General features: G+C 38.7%; 1 protein-coding gene across 1 annotated transcript in view; it reads right to left on the bottom strand.

Annotated features, from left to right (window-relative positions):
* OCA2 (OCA2 melanosomal transmembrane protein) overlaps positions 1-17,548 on the bottom strand; it is a 181,291-nt gene that overhangs the window by 78,983 nt on the left and 84,760 nt on the right. The window contains exons 15-17 of the mRNA XM_075491924.1: positions 15,961-16,108; positions 14,260-14,317; positions 12,751-12,859 (exon numbers count right to left, since the gene is read on the bottom strand). Of these exons, the coding sequence (XP_075348039.1) occupies positions 12,751-12,859; positions 14,260-14,317; positions 15,961-16,108 (315 nt within the window). The remainder of the gene's footprint in view (positions 1-12,750; positions 12,860-14,259; positions 14,318-15,960; positions 16,109-17,548) is intronic.

The raw sequence follows: 17,548 nt of genomic DNA, 5'->3' as shown, positions 1-17,548 counted from the left end.
AAACAGGTATGAAGGGCTAGGAAATTTAATGGTTTGTCAGCAAAAATACCACCATATAGGTGGAAACAAAGCCAAAGCTAAGCAGAGAGCTGAAAACTGAAGGAATTTTGTATCCCAAATTTCATAGCTTCAGCTCCTACATTATTCCCCATACAGATTTTGATTAAAATCTGATCTGAGTGCCTCAGTGGATCCAAAAACCATGTGTCACAGCCAGCTCTGCTCACCCCCAAAGACAGAAATGCTGCCATGCTGCAAGCTGAGCAAGTCTATCCCCTGCTTTGGTCACAGTGATCTAATCAGAGTGTGTGGTCAAAAATAGCTTCTGCATGAGCATCATACTGCAAGGGAGGAGGAGAGCAAAAACAACCACAAAAGAGAGCAAGATGGGAATAGCTGGTCCCAAATTTTCTTGTGAAGAATGACATTTTTACCACCCACTGCAAAGAGACTCCAGGACTGATCTAAGAGTGGTATTACTCTGTACTGCTCAGGATGAATGCTGGATTCTGGCATAAACCGAAAACATATGAAATTTTTTTGTGCACCAGACTCTGGGTATGCGTATAGACTTGGCAAAAACAGTTACAAACCACAGGGACAGGAAAGTGAGGGGAGTACTGTCAGTTCCTGTCTACCATGCCTTTTTGCTAGCATAGTTGATTTACTGTCTTTCCAAAAACAAAGTGAATCTGTCCATGCAAATTAAATAGTTCATTTCTCTGAACACAAAGAAAGGGGTTATGGAAATGCACTGCCTAATTTTCTTCTGACTGTTGGCTTGGCTGTTCTCTGAATTCCAGTGAAGAACAGTGGGCCCAATTCCACCTTAAATAAATAAAGATGATGGCAATTCCTGTTAGAGGAATACTGCAAGGGAACGTAGATGTGTGCAGATAGGGAGCTTAGTAGCAGAATTTTACTGCTATTTTGTACAAATATAAGTGACAACATTACATTGTCACAGACATTTTGTATGGAAGTACAACAAAGTGAAGAATTAAAGAACAGCAATTTCTCAATAGTTCTGGATCTCAGTATTATTTCTACCCTCCTGCCTCCAACAAAAATAAATCAACTTGAACATGCTGTATGGAGATAACAATTATTCGCTAAAGCTAATGAAATATAATTGAATTGCACAAGAAGTGGATACAGCCAGGCATGTTCTAGCACCATGAGTGTTATCAGCATGCATTGCAGCTTTGCACGAAAGAACAGTGCCCTGCCTTACAATGTTGTTCCCTGGGAATATGGATGGGCAAGGGATGTGTCTTCCTGCAGTGCTCCAGCAAGTACAGCTCTCCGGAGGCTCAAACACATCAACTGCCAGCTCTGGCTGCACAGAGCTTATTTCAGTCTACACACAGAGTCTGTTCAGGCTATATTTGCTTTCCTCGCTATGCCTGCGAAGAGGAGATACAGCTACCCATCTCTCCGAGGAAGGGCACAGAAGGGAGCGCAGAGAAGGAGAGAGGAAGGAGGAAGTCTCTCAAGGAATTTGGGGGACTTCATGCAAGGTCTCCAGTCACGATGCCTTTCAGTACCGCGGTTTGACTTCAAGCACTCCGCAGCTGGATGAGAGTAATGTCTTCTGAAGCCTGAAGGCCACAGTAGTTAGAGTATACCATAACCGCTTGACTGACTGCTCTCTGCTGAGAGCAAAGTTAACTGCAAAGTTAGCTATAAAGTTGTCAAAGTTAACTACAAAGTTAACAAACACTTGGCAGCCTGCCTTTCTAAGTGGGCAGGTTTTCTAAGGCTTTTCCAAGGCCTTTCTGAGTACGTTCATCACTGTGAACATACTATATCAGCGTTTTATATATTTGGGTAGCTTTACATTTGCCCTGGATTCAATTTGAAGCTATTCCTTCTTTTTGAAGAATTGAAAGTACTAGGATACATTAAAGACTGGCTTCTCTGTTCATTTATTTGCTAGCTTACTGGGTGTTGTGGTTTAACGCCAGCCAGCAACTAAGTAGCTCTATCCCAGCCGAAACCAGGACACTGGGCCACAAAAGATGGCCGGGAGGAAGAGAAATAGAAATAATTTCAAAAAATAACTTCGCATTACTATACTGAAAGCAAAGCCCATTTATAGTTCCACAGAGCACTTCCTTTACTACCCTTTAGTGCCTCTGTTTCACATCAATTGATGTTCTGGAAATATAACATGGAGAGAAACTGAATCTAAATTCCATTTCTGCACTGATATGGTACCTGTTGAAGACAGTGACAGTTTCTATTTATTTTAGGAAAAATAAAATGAAATTTTATTATAAAATGCACCTTGCAAATTTATAATGCATTCTTCATAGAAAAGATTCCCCTGTCTTCTGCTTGGGACCAGATAAAAGGTGCAGTAGAAATAGCTTGAGTGCTTTGCTTTTCTCATATACTTTACCCGGTAGGGAAAATCACCTTCGGAACAATAAATAGCTCATGATGAGCAGAATACAATTGCAATCCTACTCAAAAAAAACCCTTATTTTGAAATAATCAAGCAGAAGAACTTGAAAATAGAAAACAATCTAATAGAATCAAATAGAAGTCTAGAATATGTGGGAGGAAGGTAGGTGAAAGAGAAACAAATGGAAGAAAAAAATTACTGTGTAATCTGTAGGCCTTTCCAATGTTCATTAAGAAAAATTTGTATTCCTTAGTAAAAGTAACTTTGTCTGACCTACTACCCGCTGAAAAGCATAATAAGCTTCCTCCTAGCAATGTGAACATGTAGACACTGTATGTTCACTTTACGTGCACAGAATTTGAAGTAATGTATTTATGAATACTGAGGGTACACAGAAATTTCACTTTTGTGGAAACTGAAATGGCACTTGAGACATTTACATGGAAAACCAAAGCCAGGATAACATAGCATGCTGGGGTACTACATTTAGGTAGGAAGAGGTAAAACTGCACAAAGCCAGGGTGGGAAGCAACTGGATGCCTAACAGTCCTGCAGAAAAGACTAAAGAAATACAGTGGATCACAACTGAACCTAATGGCCCACTGAAGTACAGAACCAGGACTATAAATGGTAAATCCTGTGAAGCAACCTCTGCTTTCCTTATCCCTGGTAAAACCTGAGAAGATATACTTTAAGCAAGATTGTACCCTTTAGGAAATCCAAGGCAGAGAAGTAAGCACAATCAACAGTCTGAAAAGTTTACTTTTGAGGAAAAATTTAAAGAGTCCAGGATATTTAGCTCAAAGATAAGAAGATTAAAGGGGTCCTGGCAAGTCTTTGGGTATGTACCAGGCTGCTCCAGAGGGCAGAGAGCAACCTGTTTGTGGCAGCAGTAGCAGGTAGGACAAGAGGGAGTGAGGAGGAGGTGTAATAGCAGAAGATTCAGGCTACACAATATTCAAGGTCACATATTTATAGTGGTTGCGAAATAAGTAGAGGGTTTTTTAAAATCAGCTAGACCAGCTTCTGCCAGATGAAAATATAATCCTCCTATCTGCAGACAATGGGATGGACACACTGACTTTTTAGGCATTTGTCACTGAGCAAAGTATGATATTCTTTTTCTGTGATCTTAACAATTCTCCATTTGTCAAAATGGCCACAGCAACTTCTTGTGAACTGCAGAAATCCTTTTAGCCCACAATGTCCCTTACAGGTTTACCAGCTAAAACATATTTGGCACTCATCTCTGAATAATTTTTTACCCAACATGTTATTGAATACATGAGGAAGTAAAGTCCATCACTGTGTTCCAACAGCTTAATCAGAAGTCTGATTAACAACCCCTCAAAATTTAGCCAGTCTTTCGTATACTATGTAGCTGTAATGTTATGTAAAGCATACACTCAATTATATTCTTATACAAGCATATAGAACTATTGAGGTGAAAAAGTTAAATCAAAGACATATTTCCAGTAGTGCTTGCTCTACTCATGGAATATGTTTCATCAGTAGTCCTGAATGTGAATGAAAATGTCCTGTATTTTGGTTTCTGTAATTTTTTGTTTTATTTTATCAGGCATCCCTGAAAATATACATTCTGAAGTCATGCTGAACGTTTATAAGTAATACTTGCTGTCAACTAATAAGCACTGTTTTATCTTTAATATTCTTTTTTTATAAAGTTGCCTTCTTACAAAACAACTTGCTGGTCTTTTGAGCAGTCTCTTTTCATAGACTTAGCTTCATAGAAATCATTTTCAATTGTTCTGTGCTATTTGTAGCACCACAGTTTAAGGCTACTCCTTGGGAACAGAACTGTGATGGTGAGAGTCCAGGACAGCTTGCACCGCAACAGGAAATGCTTGGAACAATACAAGAGGATTAAAAGAACATGAAAAAAATTGGTGGAAACTGTAACCCCACACAAGGCAAAAGAAACAGAAACCTATGCGGATAGAAGGTAATTGCGTCATTAAAACCAGAAGTGTAGCATAAAACAAGGAGGCAGAGGACTAGCTGTTCTGTAATCACAGATCAGCATGTGTGCATTAAGAAAGGACGGGCTGGAAATTGTTGCACAGCTGTAATACCATGAGGTCAGAATGCAGAAATCACATTCACCATTGTATTGCAATGTCAACACCTAACTTCATTAATTCTCCAAATGCAATTTCACAGATGAGATAGGATGGCATTCAAGATAGAACACTTTAAGAAAGAAACCCTGGTTAGAGATTGCTATAGCTAGGCACTGCATCTACAGGGAAGATGTGTTGGCAGATATATAGCTGTGTATATTGCACCAATCCATAAGTCTAAAAAATTTACAGAGTTATCTCAGTAAAGGTCACTGCAAAAAAACACTCTATTGCTGTAGCCTCATTGACTCTTGTGAGCCAAAAAAAATTTGAGAAGATGCAAAAATCAAGATAGAGGAAAGGTCAACTTTTCTAGAAGTAAGCAATAAAGCACAAAAGCTGCACTAGCAGATACAGCTGTTACTGGTTCTTGGTTTTTTTCTCATCGAGTGTATGGGCAGCTGCAAGCACAGACGATATTTTCCATGCTTAGTTACATGTTTGTAAAGATGACTGTGCAACTTCAAGGGCAGAATTTTTGGAAAACTATCCTAAAAGAAGTTAAGACTGCAAGGATCATGGAAAGCAGATTTCTTTTATTTTCAGGAGCAAAGTGTTATGCTGAGAAGGAGCAATAACTAAGACCTGGACAAGACTTTCTGAGTCCGAGTCAATGCTGACAGCATCAGTTTAGTTCCATTCCAACATTCTCATTATTACAAAATAATTGTCAAATATATTTTTAACTCATACTCATATATACTGTACCAGGAATTTTTTCAACATCACTATGAATCAAAGATGTACTAAGTCTCTTAAATACAGTTATGTCCATTCTCACTTTAAAACAACAATTCATATCTTCAAGGTGAAATCAAATCTCCATACTACACACTCAGAGGCCAGCAGGTCAGTCCCATGCAGTGCTCTTCTTGACCTCAGTGTAAAAGTACTAGACAACTTAAACCAGCACTACTGCATGCCAGAACAGATAAAACAGCAGATGAATGAAGCAAGAGCAGGGAAGGCAAAGAGCACTAAATGAGGTCAAATATACCAAACTCCACTGACAGTTGTAGCTGATACCACCTGGGGAAAAGGGCTGCAGATCAGCCCCTGCAAGCACAACTGCAAGGACCCGGAAGGGTCTCCAGAAAGGGCTGAAGACTTTCAAAGAGGAGTGCCTAATCATGGCTCTAATCTTACTATATCTTACTACATTAGGCTTACTACAATAGTTGCTCTGTTTACGGTTACCAGGTCAGGAACTAAAGAAACTGCTTTAGTCACGGAAAGCAGTGTTACAGCTTCATGTAGGTGGAGCATTAATGGAAAGTATCATTAAATATCATTTGAGCAGATACTTAGCAGTCAATACCTACAAGCTCTCCTCAGCTAAAACTGATTAATATCACAGACCCTAGATTATCTGGAGATAAATGTTAGATTCAGTGACAAATTAAAGAGCAAATGTGCACTTTTTATACTGAGGATGTAGTGATATAAGATGTGAAATATAAGATGTGCTAAACTTAACAATGTGGCTTTTGACATTAAGCCTATGCTTTCTTAAATCTATGTCATTCACCAGTTTTTATAACTTAATAGCTGTCTGTCTCACCAGGATTTTCTTTTTTTTTAAGCACTAAACAATTATACAGTAGCTTATTAAATTGATCTGTTTTTTCAAACATTTTATAAAATAACTCCTCAGTAACATTGAGTAGCTCTATAATGAACCTTTCATTTTAACTATTGCACAAATTCACTTGAAATCAAACATTTTCAAAATATGAACACTTTCTCTTTTCTTCCCTCTCTATGGGTACAAACACTTACATTTTGAGAGCCAAGTTTGTTTGTTTCTGCACATATCATTTTATTGTTTGTAAACAGTGACAGATTTGCACAACTCCACCATCACACAGGATAGTAGCACAACATGGTTTAATCTATTGATCACTGATAGCAGATGAGAAAAAAGTTCCAGAATAACAATTCAAAGTGTAAAAATAAGAGCCTTATGGATACTTTGATGTTAACACCCCTTTCAGACTAGTGGGATCTGTCCACAGCTTTCTCAGCCCTGTGCTCCTTCTCCATGACCATTTATAAATCTTTTAGACCTGACAAGTTCTGCAGCACACAGTGAGGCAGGGTCTTCCTCATGGAGCTACGGGGCAGTGATTCAAGTTCAAAAAGATTTTCACCATTCTAAAGAAACTTCTTAGCACAAGTTCAGATGCATATACATACCCTGTCCCAGGGCCCAGATAAAAGCTGGGAGAAAAAGCTTAATAGCGTTCTTCTTAGGCAGCTTCCTAGGCTGCACATTCAGAACAAAACTACACAGACTACATTTATTCCACTTGTGCAATATTAGTTCTTTTTTAGCTTATAGCATTAAATAATTTATTCAAAGATCTCTAAGTTTAAGGATTCTGTGATTGGTTACAGCACTGCTAACTCTCGTGCAAGCTGTTACGCATACTGACCCTGCCAATCTGTCTCAAAGTTGTTAGGGAAGAATCATTGCTGCAGTGAATTCCTTGTTGAAAATGTTGCAGAAAAGAAAATGGATGAAGTTAAGTTGCTAAAATCTTAGTAGGCTGCAGTAATGGAGAACTAGCTTCAGTGTTTCTAAGCCAAGTAAATATCAATAGGGAACTTTTGACATTCTGCGATTCAATAGCAAATTTAAGCAGGTTTGTGAAGCTCTGTAGGGCAATGCAGCCCTTTCTTCATCACTAAGCAAGCTACCAGACAAGTGCCACTCAGCCCCAACTCTATTATAATTATTGGTTCACCTAGGTAAATTACAGTGTAAGCTGAAAATCATGCATGTCCACTTCAACAAAAGCAGGATGAAAATCAAGAAAATTACATGGGAGAAATTCAGATCCAGTCCACTCTCCTGAATTTCAGGTGTCACTCCGCTCTGCAGGTTAAGACAAAATTTTTGCTATAATTTGCATAACATCCCCTGTAGACATAATTTGGGGGTTTTTGTTCTGCTGAAGTCCTTTCCAATTATGGTATTTAATTTCTCCTGTGAATTTCAACAAATTTTCAGTAAATTATGGAAATGAGTCAGAAAATATGACAACTGGTATCCAAAGCAGTGACAATACAACAGGAGCCTTTTGTATCTACCGCAGCTGAACACATTTCTCCTTTAATGCACTGGCAATAAAATAAAAAGGAGCTCTGCACAACATGGACTACCAAACAAACAGAAGTCAATTCAAACTAAAAGAAAACAATTCTTTCCCTACTTTTCCACTATTTCAGTCACAGTTTTAAAATGTTTCAATGATGCAAGATACAACTAGTTAAGATAAATTGCAGAAAGAGTGTTTCAAATCCTCAAAAGTATCTGCAGCAGAATTTGCTGACCAAGCCCACAGTCAGAAGTTAAACCACAGAGAATATAGAAGATGAGAGAGAGTTTTCCAAGAGAAACTAGATTTAACTACACAAATGAGCTCTCACCGAACAAGATAACCTTTGCCTGTAAATATTGAGGGATTTTAGCCTTAGAGAAAGGATGACGGGGATAATTTAGACCTAGGATGTTTGCCTAACAGAAGTGACATGGAGTGCTGATTTATAGAACTTGTCCTACTATCCAGAAAGGTCATAGTGATCACGTTAGTTAGTTAAAAGAATAAAACCATGCATTTTTTAAAAGTCCATAAGTTTGGGGTTTTTGCTAACACTGCTTTGGTTAATAATACCAAAGTGGATTTTAGTTAGAAGTGAAATCCCCAAATAATCAATTATCAAGCCAAATGTCCATCTAGCTGTTGTGGTTTTTAAGTATCTATGACTAAAACTTGGTATAGCTTGAGAAGATGTCCTGTGGCATATAAAGAGTGAAGTGACGTAGGGTAAGGTGAATCATTTCATGAATTAGACCTTTAAAGTAGGTCAGATGAATCACAGCTGTTGATCACCTCCACTGATTATTGACCTCCTCCAGAGATTATTTTAAGGGCAGCTGAAGCCCTTAACAGGGCTGAAGCCCTTTTAAAGGGTTTAAGCTTTAAAATGTTTAAGCTTTGAAGGGTTTAAGTTTTAATTTTTTTCTATACAGCTGAAGCCCTTAGCTTAAACATTGATGTCTGAAGGATCATAGACATCCACAGCACCAAAAGTACTAGAATGGGATCAGGGAACAGTGTGAAGACATAACCCTTCTGCAGAAGCAAAAAAACCAAGATAGCTCCCTCAGAGTTTATGATTTGAAACTCAGTCTTCTGTTGGGGCTGGAGCAAATAGCAGTCCTAAATTATGGAAAAATTCAGCAAGTCCAAAAATCTCTCCCTGTCCCCTTACGTAAATAATTAACTCATGAAAGGAAGATGAGAACAGCTGTAGATGGTAATACCAAAGATTCACCTGGGCAAGAGTCCTGTGTCCAACAGGGACAGTAGTGGCAATAATGTGGAATGAATATACAAGGCAAACATACAATCGTATTTATACTGGCATAACTTTCCAGCTTCCAGCGGTCTGCAGCCAACACAGAGACAGTACCTCTGCTCTGAAACAGGCAACATCTCTTTCGTTTGCTCTTGGCTTTCCACCTTGTTTCTTGAAGATGAAAGCAGCAGAGTCTTTTGCAACCCTCTAAAAGGAGGAGAGGACCTTCCCCTGCCTCAGAAACTACTGAGCCTGGCCCTGGGAAAGAGCTGGAAGGGAGCAAGAGTGAGGGGGTCTGCAAGGAGCAGGGCACTGGCATTGCATGCAGAGACCACTGAGAGGGGCGGACAAAAGCAGGGCCACACAGGTGATGGGTCCCTCTGCATGGGTACTGGAAGGAACTGCACAGCGTTCACAGCAGCTCAGTAACTCATTGAACTGGCTGAAACCAAACCAAAGAGGAAGGACCTGCCCCACAGAAGGGGAAGAAAGTAATTTATAAATTGATTTTGTCTATTCTTTCTGACCCAGCCACTTTGAGCATCCTCTATTAAAAATAAAATCTAGTTTGTATTTCAACAAAAGGTTGCTTTATTTTACTTGAAAGATCTTTTGTCTCTGTTGGGGGATCTCATTATAGTCCAAAGCTCTAGACATGCCTGCCTAAAAGTTAAAGTCAAAATAGGAGCCAGGTACAATCCTCAAAGTGGCCTTACTTTCATCCTCTTTTCTCAGATGCTTTATCAATGCTTTATCAATAAAGTAAAGTAAAGTAAAATCCCATCAGGCAGAATGAAAGCACTGTAGAAGTCTTAAAGTTTGCCATATCTGTTTATTTAAAGTCTCAGTACTAGCCTTTCATTAACATAGATATTTCATAGAATTAGACTAAATAAATTGATGAACAGGTACAAGAAAACTGAATAGGAAAGTGTTCTGCATTTTAAAAGGCAGCTAAGTATGCAAATTTTATTATTTAAATTAAAATGTCAGTTCCCCCAAATTATATTAATGATTCCAAGTTCATAATGGAAAAATTGTGTCAAGGCTGGGGACTGATAAAGAATTCTATAATCTTTCTAATTCACTCTACCAAATGCAATTAAAAGTTATTAGATTTCTAACACTTCAGCCTCTGTATAAAACATTATTCTGGTAGAAAATTAAACACTGAACTACAATCTGCTTTCATTTTTATGAGAAAAACATATTGAACAAATTTACCCAAATCATCAGAGTACAAGATGGCCTGTATTTTAGGAAATTCATTTCCATGCACTGGAGGACTAAAATCCATAGAGACTCACACAGCACTACTTCAGTAATGATAAATAAGTGACAGCTATCGTCAAGATAGTGGAATTCAGGAGTCACCAATGAGATCTCAGTATAAGTTTGCAGGTTCCATTGATTGATAATTGAAATTATGCATATGCTTTAATAGCATTTATTCATTAATCTGGCAGGTTTGCCTTCAATACAGAACATGGAGAAATTATACAGAACGCACACAGCCCCTATTTACTTTCAAGGTTGCAGTTGAAGATCAGCTGGTGAATAATAGAAACCTGCACTGCCAACCATGCCATTTTTTAACTTCTTTTACTGACATAAAGTAGGACAAAAAACAATCATCATTTATTAAGTTTCTTCTAGTATTGACTCCAACTATTTTGCAGTTTTGAAAGAATATCTTACCAGGGACATATGCAACCAGTGCTATATGGTCTTTAATGACTGCCCATGGTTTTTCAAAAACACTTATAGATGTTGGGTTTAATTCAAGAAATCCTACGTGGTTCAGTGCTCACTTATGTGAGACAGAAAAGAGTGAAAATTGATTTCTTAAATTGCTGATGTGAACGCCTGCCTTATGTTCTTAGCCATGGTGACTTCAAATGCCTTCAAGTGTCTTCAATTTCTGCATCTTTCTACACCTTAGTAATATAGCACTTTTGCGGTTCTAATGTCTCAGTATACCTTTTTAACTTCTTAATAGCCAATAATCTTTATTGGCTGAAATTGCCCCTTTCCATGGCAAATACACTGGGAAGCTGCCACAGCAGCTGTGGCACTGGCTAAAATGGTGAAGAAAGCCTGGCTGACGCGTCCCCTTTCCTAACTTCATACTGCTCCAGCACACCAGGGCTTCTACCGCATGCCAACAAGGTCTTGTTGAGTGTATCAACGCTGTTAGATAATTACTTAGCCCAAGCCCACAGCAAGGTTCAGGTCCTCAGGAGGCCCCCTTGTGTAAGTGTTGCTTTGCTCTCAGACTCCTTTGCAGCAAACCAGCCTGTTTCATCTGAGATAAAAATAAACCAAGGTGCAGTTCTGGAGACAATGCATTTCAGGGATCACACCTGAACAGCAGCATGGGTGAGTCTGAATCAGGTTTGGGTCTCTCTGCTCTGTACAGTTACTCCAACATTATCCCAGGTGACTTTACGCACTCAAACTCCATCACATGTACCAGATAATGCAACATATGCCCTCAGCCTCATAATCTTAAAACGCAGCTCTGCTAGGCTACAAAACTGCCCTTGCTGCAAACCTAAAAATTAATTAACCCATGCATACAATGTCAAGAAGAAACACAGGGCCAATTGCTGTGCTGTGAAGATACGGCCAGTCTGCTCTGAAGGGACAATGTCTGAGCAGTGTGGATACAAGCCATCTTGCACCTCTAAGGCCTGAAGCCTGGGGATCAGTCCCTGGAACAAATGCATTTAGCATCAAAGCTGTGCCTATTAAAACACGTTGCTCTGGACACAGTAGCCCATATCCTCCCACTGGTACTGGCAATACGTAACACTGGTGTTTCCCTAAGTCCCAGCAGAGAGGACAGCCTTCTGCTACTAGTACCTTTCTAAGCCAGTCAATACACCAGAAGTGGCAGCAGCAGATATGGAAGGTCTTGTTTGCAACTTGATCACCATTGTACAGCTATAACTAGCTCTATATGGTGCATAACAAAAATGGATTTCAATGCAGTATATATGATGATTTAATCAATGATTTATTGATTATGACTTATTCCTCTTCGAGACTGTTGCATCTTTCAGCCACTGGGATGGATGTACACAGTGGGGGAATTCAGACTGCATGAAAAAAACATAAATCTGAAATTCCATAACTTTCAAGTGCTCAACAGCCAAAAAAAATATTTTTAGCTTTTTGTAGGGCAATGCACAGATAGGTTTTATGACTGTCCTTCAGTTAAATGTGAGCTTTAATTTGGTTCTGTTTTTAGGATATGCAGAGCCTGTCCTCATACAGATATACAACTTTCTATATGAAAATCTGCACTTATAGGTATATACATAGAAAGTATGCATACAGCTACTTTCATTTCACACATATACAGTGTCTTCCTGATTTTATTTTGGTAAATGATTTATTCTAGTGATAAAGTAATGGAGACTGGAAGTTATACAAAGAGTTATCTATACTTAAGAAATAATGCCAGACTACTTTTTTATTCTTCCATGGAGTTATTTTCTGATCTCCATAATGCACCTTGGTCATTCACTCAAACCTACAGTGCAATGATGCCAAGGTCAAATTTGCTTATTCTGTAATGTTTAGCCAGCTCATTAGTATGGGAAGTCAGAAAAATGAAGTCATGAGCACCCTCTGTTATTCCTCCTGGGGTGACTGACAGAAAACCTGTTCTGAGAAACTGCCGTCTGATTAACCTGGTGGAATTGCAGGGCCAGAGACATATGGGAAAGGGCTTTCTGAAAAGATTCAGGCTCAGAAAAATATTACTTTTTTTTCAGGGGGGTGGGAGGTGTTTGTTTTACTTAGATAGAACAAAACTATGAAACTTACCAAGATCTAGGTAGATGCCTGGAACAAATGAGTTGAGAAAAAACATAAGAATAACACATCCCAGCACACTCAGGCATTTGATGAGAAGAATTTTGTCTGTTATTCTGTGCTGTAGACAGGAAGAAAAAGAATTAATAACTGTATTAAAGGAGTCATCTATTATGCATAGAGTTCACAAAAGCATGTGCGAAGTGCAAACTTCTGTTCCTGTACTGTATATTCCTCTCCAGCATAAAAGACAGAAATATTTAAATTGAACATGAATATAAAAAGCATGAATATGTGGCCCAATGTGATCTAAGAGATACAAGTAGCTAGCACCTGCTGCATATATTCACCTGTGTTCAGCTACCCCCATCACAACTTCATTTCAGTAGGAGAAGTAGGGTTGAAATGCAATTCCCACTACAGAGGGCACTCCGGGCACTCTCTGGTGTCATGGCCCTGGACAAAATCACCCTTTTTTGCACATATGCTTTGAAAACCTATAACCTAGCCTAGAGGTCAGATCTTTCATGCCTCCTGTACAACTCTCATGGACATGCCAAACCCATAATGCCTATGCAGCTTCTCCATCCCCGTGCCCAGCTCCCGCATCCCTGTGCTGAGCTCCTCATGCTCTCACCCTCAAACCCAGCACCTTCCATCGCGACTCCGCTTCTCTGCTCTGATCTCACTTTTGCCACCAACCCAGGGAATCACTTTCTCCCAGCCTGAGTCCCTCTCTCGTTTCCAGTCTCTTCCACATAGTTTAAAGCTCTACTAAAGCACGAGCAAATCTCTGTTCTTTAAAAAGGTTGTCTTTTATGCAATGCCTTGAAAAAAGTGTAAAACCTAATAAGAAATCCATTGGGTTTGTTCTGTTTTGGTGTGACATGTAGGACAGTGATGTCCCAGTCAAGGACTTGAGCTCCCAAACACAGGCCTGGATTCATTAGTGAAGCCAGTGAGGTGGAGAGGATATGACATTTAGACAATTAAATTTAGGTGAAATTAATTCCACTACAGAGTTTACATCTCATCCGACCCAGCTTCAGCATAAAGACTTAGGCAGCGTTAATGTGTGCACAGCAAAGAGAACAGGATTTATCCAAGTGGTTTATCCCTACTTGAATAATAAAGCAGGCATGTTACAGACAGTGTAGTAAATTAGAGTCGGTGTTCAGTACATCAGCAGGAGTGTACTCTATCGTCATGCATCACAGTTATAAACAACCTATTGACACCTTCCAAGTCTTTCTGGCCATGTATTAAAAATTTAAGAAAACACTGCTGAATCATTTATTGATCCTTTAAATGATATTTTTCTAAGGAACAAAAGTATAAAACCTCACAAAAACTCACAACGTGGTTCACTAACCCCATCCCACTGATAAGCCAGCCTGCCTGCCTGCCAGCTTTTCTGCTATCATGAGAGTTATTAAATTTGCATTACATTCAAAGCACTCTCTCTGTATAAAGGCATAGGTCCACTTACACAGATACTGAGAAAAAGTTCCATCTACTTACTTTTTTCTGGAGTTCCTGAATATTTGTTTCCCAGTTTTTATCTTCTTGTGAAATTTGCCTGAAAGAAAATGACACCTGCTTTTTTCCAGAGTGAAATTAGAGCTCTGCCAAGAGTGTTGGAATAAATCCTTCTCATCACAAATAGATCACCCTTACCCCCGTAACTAACTCATACCACAAAGGAGTCGTGGCCTTCTTACAGCCAGCAGCAAAATTCCCATGAGCGTTCACTTAAGACTCCACTTTTGTAACACGTTCCACTTATACACAAACCCTTCAGTTCATGAACAGTGGCACAGGCTTAGAAGGAGCTAGCCTCCAGAGTATGGACCCCAGTACAGGATCTGGCTATATCCAATATGTAGTCCCCTTAATAGTTTCAGGAGTTGATGTATGCCCTGTTGTGATAAAATGAGGGTCGTGTGCTAACATCAAGTCAGAACACATATATTTTACATTTGCATTTTATAATGAAGTTTTTAAGATCCGAATGACTTCATCGTGTTATCAGCAGAGTCAGCCCTCCAGCAAAAAGCCTTGGGGTTTGCAGTTCAGGAGTGCTGTTGTTAATGCTAATGAATTTTTACATTGCTGTAAGTGTACTCTGCTGGAGGAATCCTGATTTTCAAGATTAAATGTACAATTTTTATTTATACTTCAGAAGTGCCTTTTTTAGAGTGTCATAAAGTCTAACAATCTGCTATAACCTTTTAAAAAGGAGGTCATTTTAACAGCCTTTTTTGTCTTTAAGTAATAACACGGTCACTCCATTCAAAGTGCACAATATCAGCAAAAATTATATAAACAAAAATAATCTTATTACTAGAAGAGTTTAAGAAATCATATATTTACATGTCCTTGTCCATACTGCCTATTTAACATGTCTATTAATAAAAATTAATTATTTCAGTTTCACTTTAGTCAATTCACTTTCAGAGTATTTATCACTGCTGTTCTCAGTCATCAAATTCCACAGCGTAACAGTTGTTTTTGCCAGAACATAAACAAAATAAGGTTAGCATTTTTGTTAGTCCTAGTTTATAAAAACTTCTCTTTTTCTATACATAAACAGTTAATTATGCCTACAGTCAGGTTCACACTGAAGATTTCATTATGAAATAATTTTCAAATGCAGCAATTCACTGGTGATATATTTTTCAAACTCAACAGTTCACTGAAGAACATTTGAATTTTTCAGTAAAAAAAAAATTATAGCATTTTTCTATGCTGAAGCCACTATTACAAGAAAAAATCTAATGATGTATTTGTGATCTTTTTAAACCAAAAACTACTTGAAATTTCTAGGCCTTGAAATTTGGGTCATATTGACATATATTTTCCAGGCCTTACACATTGGTTTTGTCCTAAAATACTTTGTGTTTTACTGAGGCTGAGGGTGGTTCTTCATATCTGCCCCAACACCCATCTGATCAAGAAACAACTAAGAATATAGGTCTCATCCCAGAGAAGATCCCTGAAAGCCTTCACTTTCAGCTCTGCCTGAAATTACTAGAGGTGAGCCCTTGGCTCGTTGACCAAACAGAAATATTACCCCGACGTTACCAAAGCCACACTATCATTCCTGCCTGTAGACCGAGATGCACAGGAGCTCCCTGCCAGTCCAACAAACTGCCTGTGCCTGCAGCGTGTCCCAGCCGAGGGTCGGAGCAGGGGAGGTGGGACACGCTGGCCCCCACCCACCTGTGAAATGTCCTCAGCTTCTTCCTCAGGAGCATCTCCAGAGTCAACACCTTCTGCATCAAGAGGCATTTCACGGCAGTCTCCTCTCTGCTGGCTGGGTTAATGCGCTGCGCAGTCAGTCTCCAAACATAGATCTCATGTTTCAGCTCTAAAAAGAAGCAAAATCACTTATCTTAAAGCAGGTGTAATGCATATGAAACCAGAGACACACAAAATACGTGTAACGTGCCCTGGACTCAAAGCTGTTAAAATGATTGGAATGGTTTCCCAACAACTTTCCACTTAGGAAGCTGCTTTTACCATTCATTCTGCAGAGCTGAAGGGAATGAAAAATAAATAGAAACTTTTCAAAATTTTAAACGAATTAATCTCAAAGTCCTTTCCCAAAGAAAAAGTACTGTCTTCAAATGCTTGCAAGTGCCTTCCACAAGCTTTAGTGCTCAAATCATATCACATTCATTTTTCATCAGAAAATAAGCTGCCAATATACATTATTATACTGCTAACAAGATACTAGTCACTTAGTAGTTGGGAATTACAGCAAATGCTCCTTCACTGTATTCAGAATGGACAACATGTTTCCATTCACTCTGTGTTCATACAAGCAATTTTATCAATGTAAGACAAAACTGAAATTTAGCACTGCCTTTTGGAATATCATTTAATAACATTTTAAAGGTTTCCTAAGAGGACTTAATTCTTAGGCACTGAAAATATCTATAAATACAGCTACCATCACCTGCATGCAGACCTGAATGACATTTGATCCTGTGTAAGTTCAGACAGACTGATTAACACTTGAAATCAGTCTCCAAAATCTTTTCAGGATCTTCAACAGTTTTTGATTTTTTTTTTTCGAGTATTGTCAAGGCCTGGGAGAATGACTGAAAGGTGTTTGCTCCTGTTCAGGAAGGACCTTACACTGGACATGCCAAAAAAATCCTTTGGATTTTCCAGGAAATCACTAAGGAAATAAAAGCAGAATATTCATTCAGAATCTGTCTGCACAAATACTTCCTGATGAAGCAACAGGATGTTTCCTCACCCTTCTTTCTGTTCCCCTCAAATTTCATGTTGTTGAAGATAACTTGGCAAGAATTCAAGGCTTTATATCTTAAGATCCCTGTTCAATCAGCAAATTGTTCTTATCCTAAGAAATGGATGCGGAAGGCTTTGCACCATGTATACAAACTATATGCATTATTTATAAAAAATGAATTATGTAATAACATAAGAAATATTTAAACACACTTTGATGTAGGCAGTGATATTAACATTTGCTGCTGCAAATCCCTAGTGGTTCATGGTATCTACTATCAAAAAGAGTACTAAACGCGTTTCATTCCCCCCTTTCCTTTGTGACCAAGTATTTATAATGATAATACAGAGTGAATCATGTAAAGATTGATCATAAGAGGGAATTAGACTTGGCAGAACTCAAACATTTAAGAGCAAAAGTAAGCATGTCCAGAGCCTGCACAGTTGACACAGAAAAGGGATCTGAACAGCAATTGACTCACATTTTGTATGGTTCATGTCTATAGATGAGCACACATCCATCAAAAAGGTAATCTTTGCCTGAGCTTTA

This window comes from Mycteria americana, chromosome 1 (genome assembly GCF_035582795.1).
Source record: "Mycteria americana isolate JAX WOST 10 ecotype Jacksonville Zoo and Gardens chromosome 1, USCA_MyAme_1.0, whole genome shotgun sequence".
NCBI classification, from domain to species: domain Eukaryota; kingdom Metazoa; phylum Chordata; class Aves; order Ciconiiformes; family Ciconiidae; genus Mycteria; species Mycteria americana.
The sequence above is the reverse complement of the archived record's forward strand: the minus strand, read 5'-3'. Positions and strand labels throughout refer to the sequence as shown.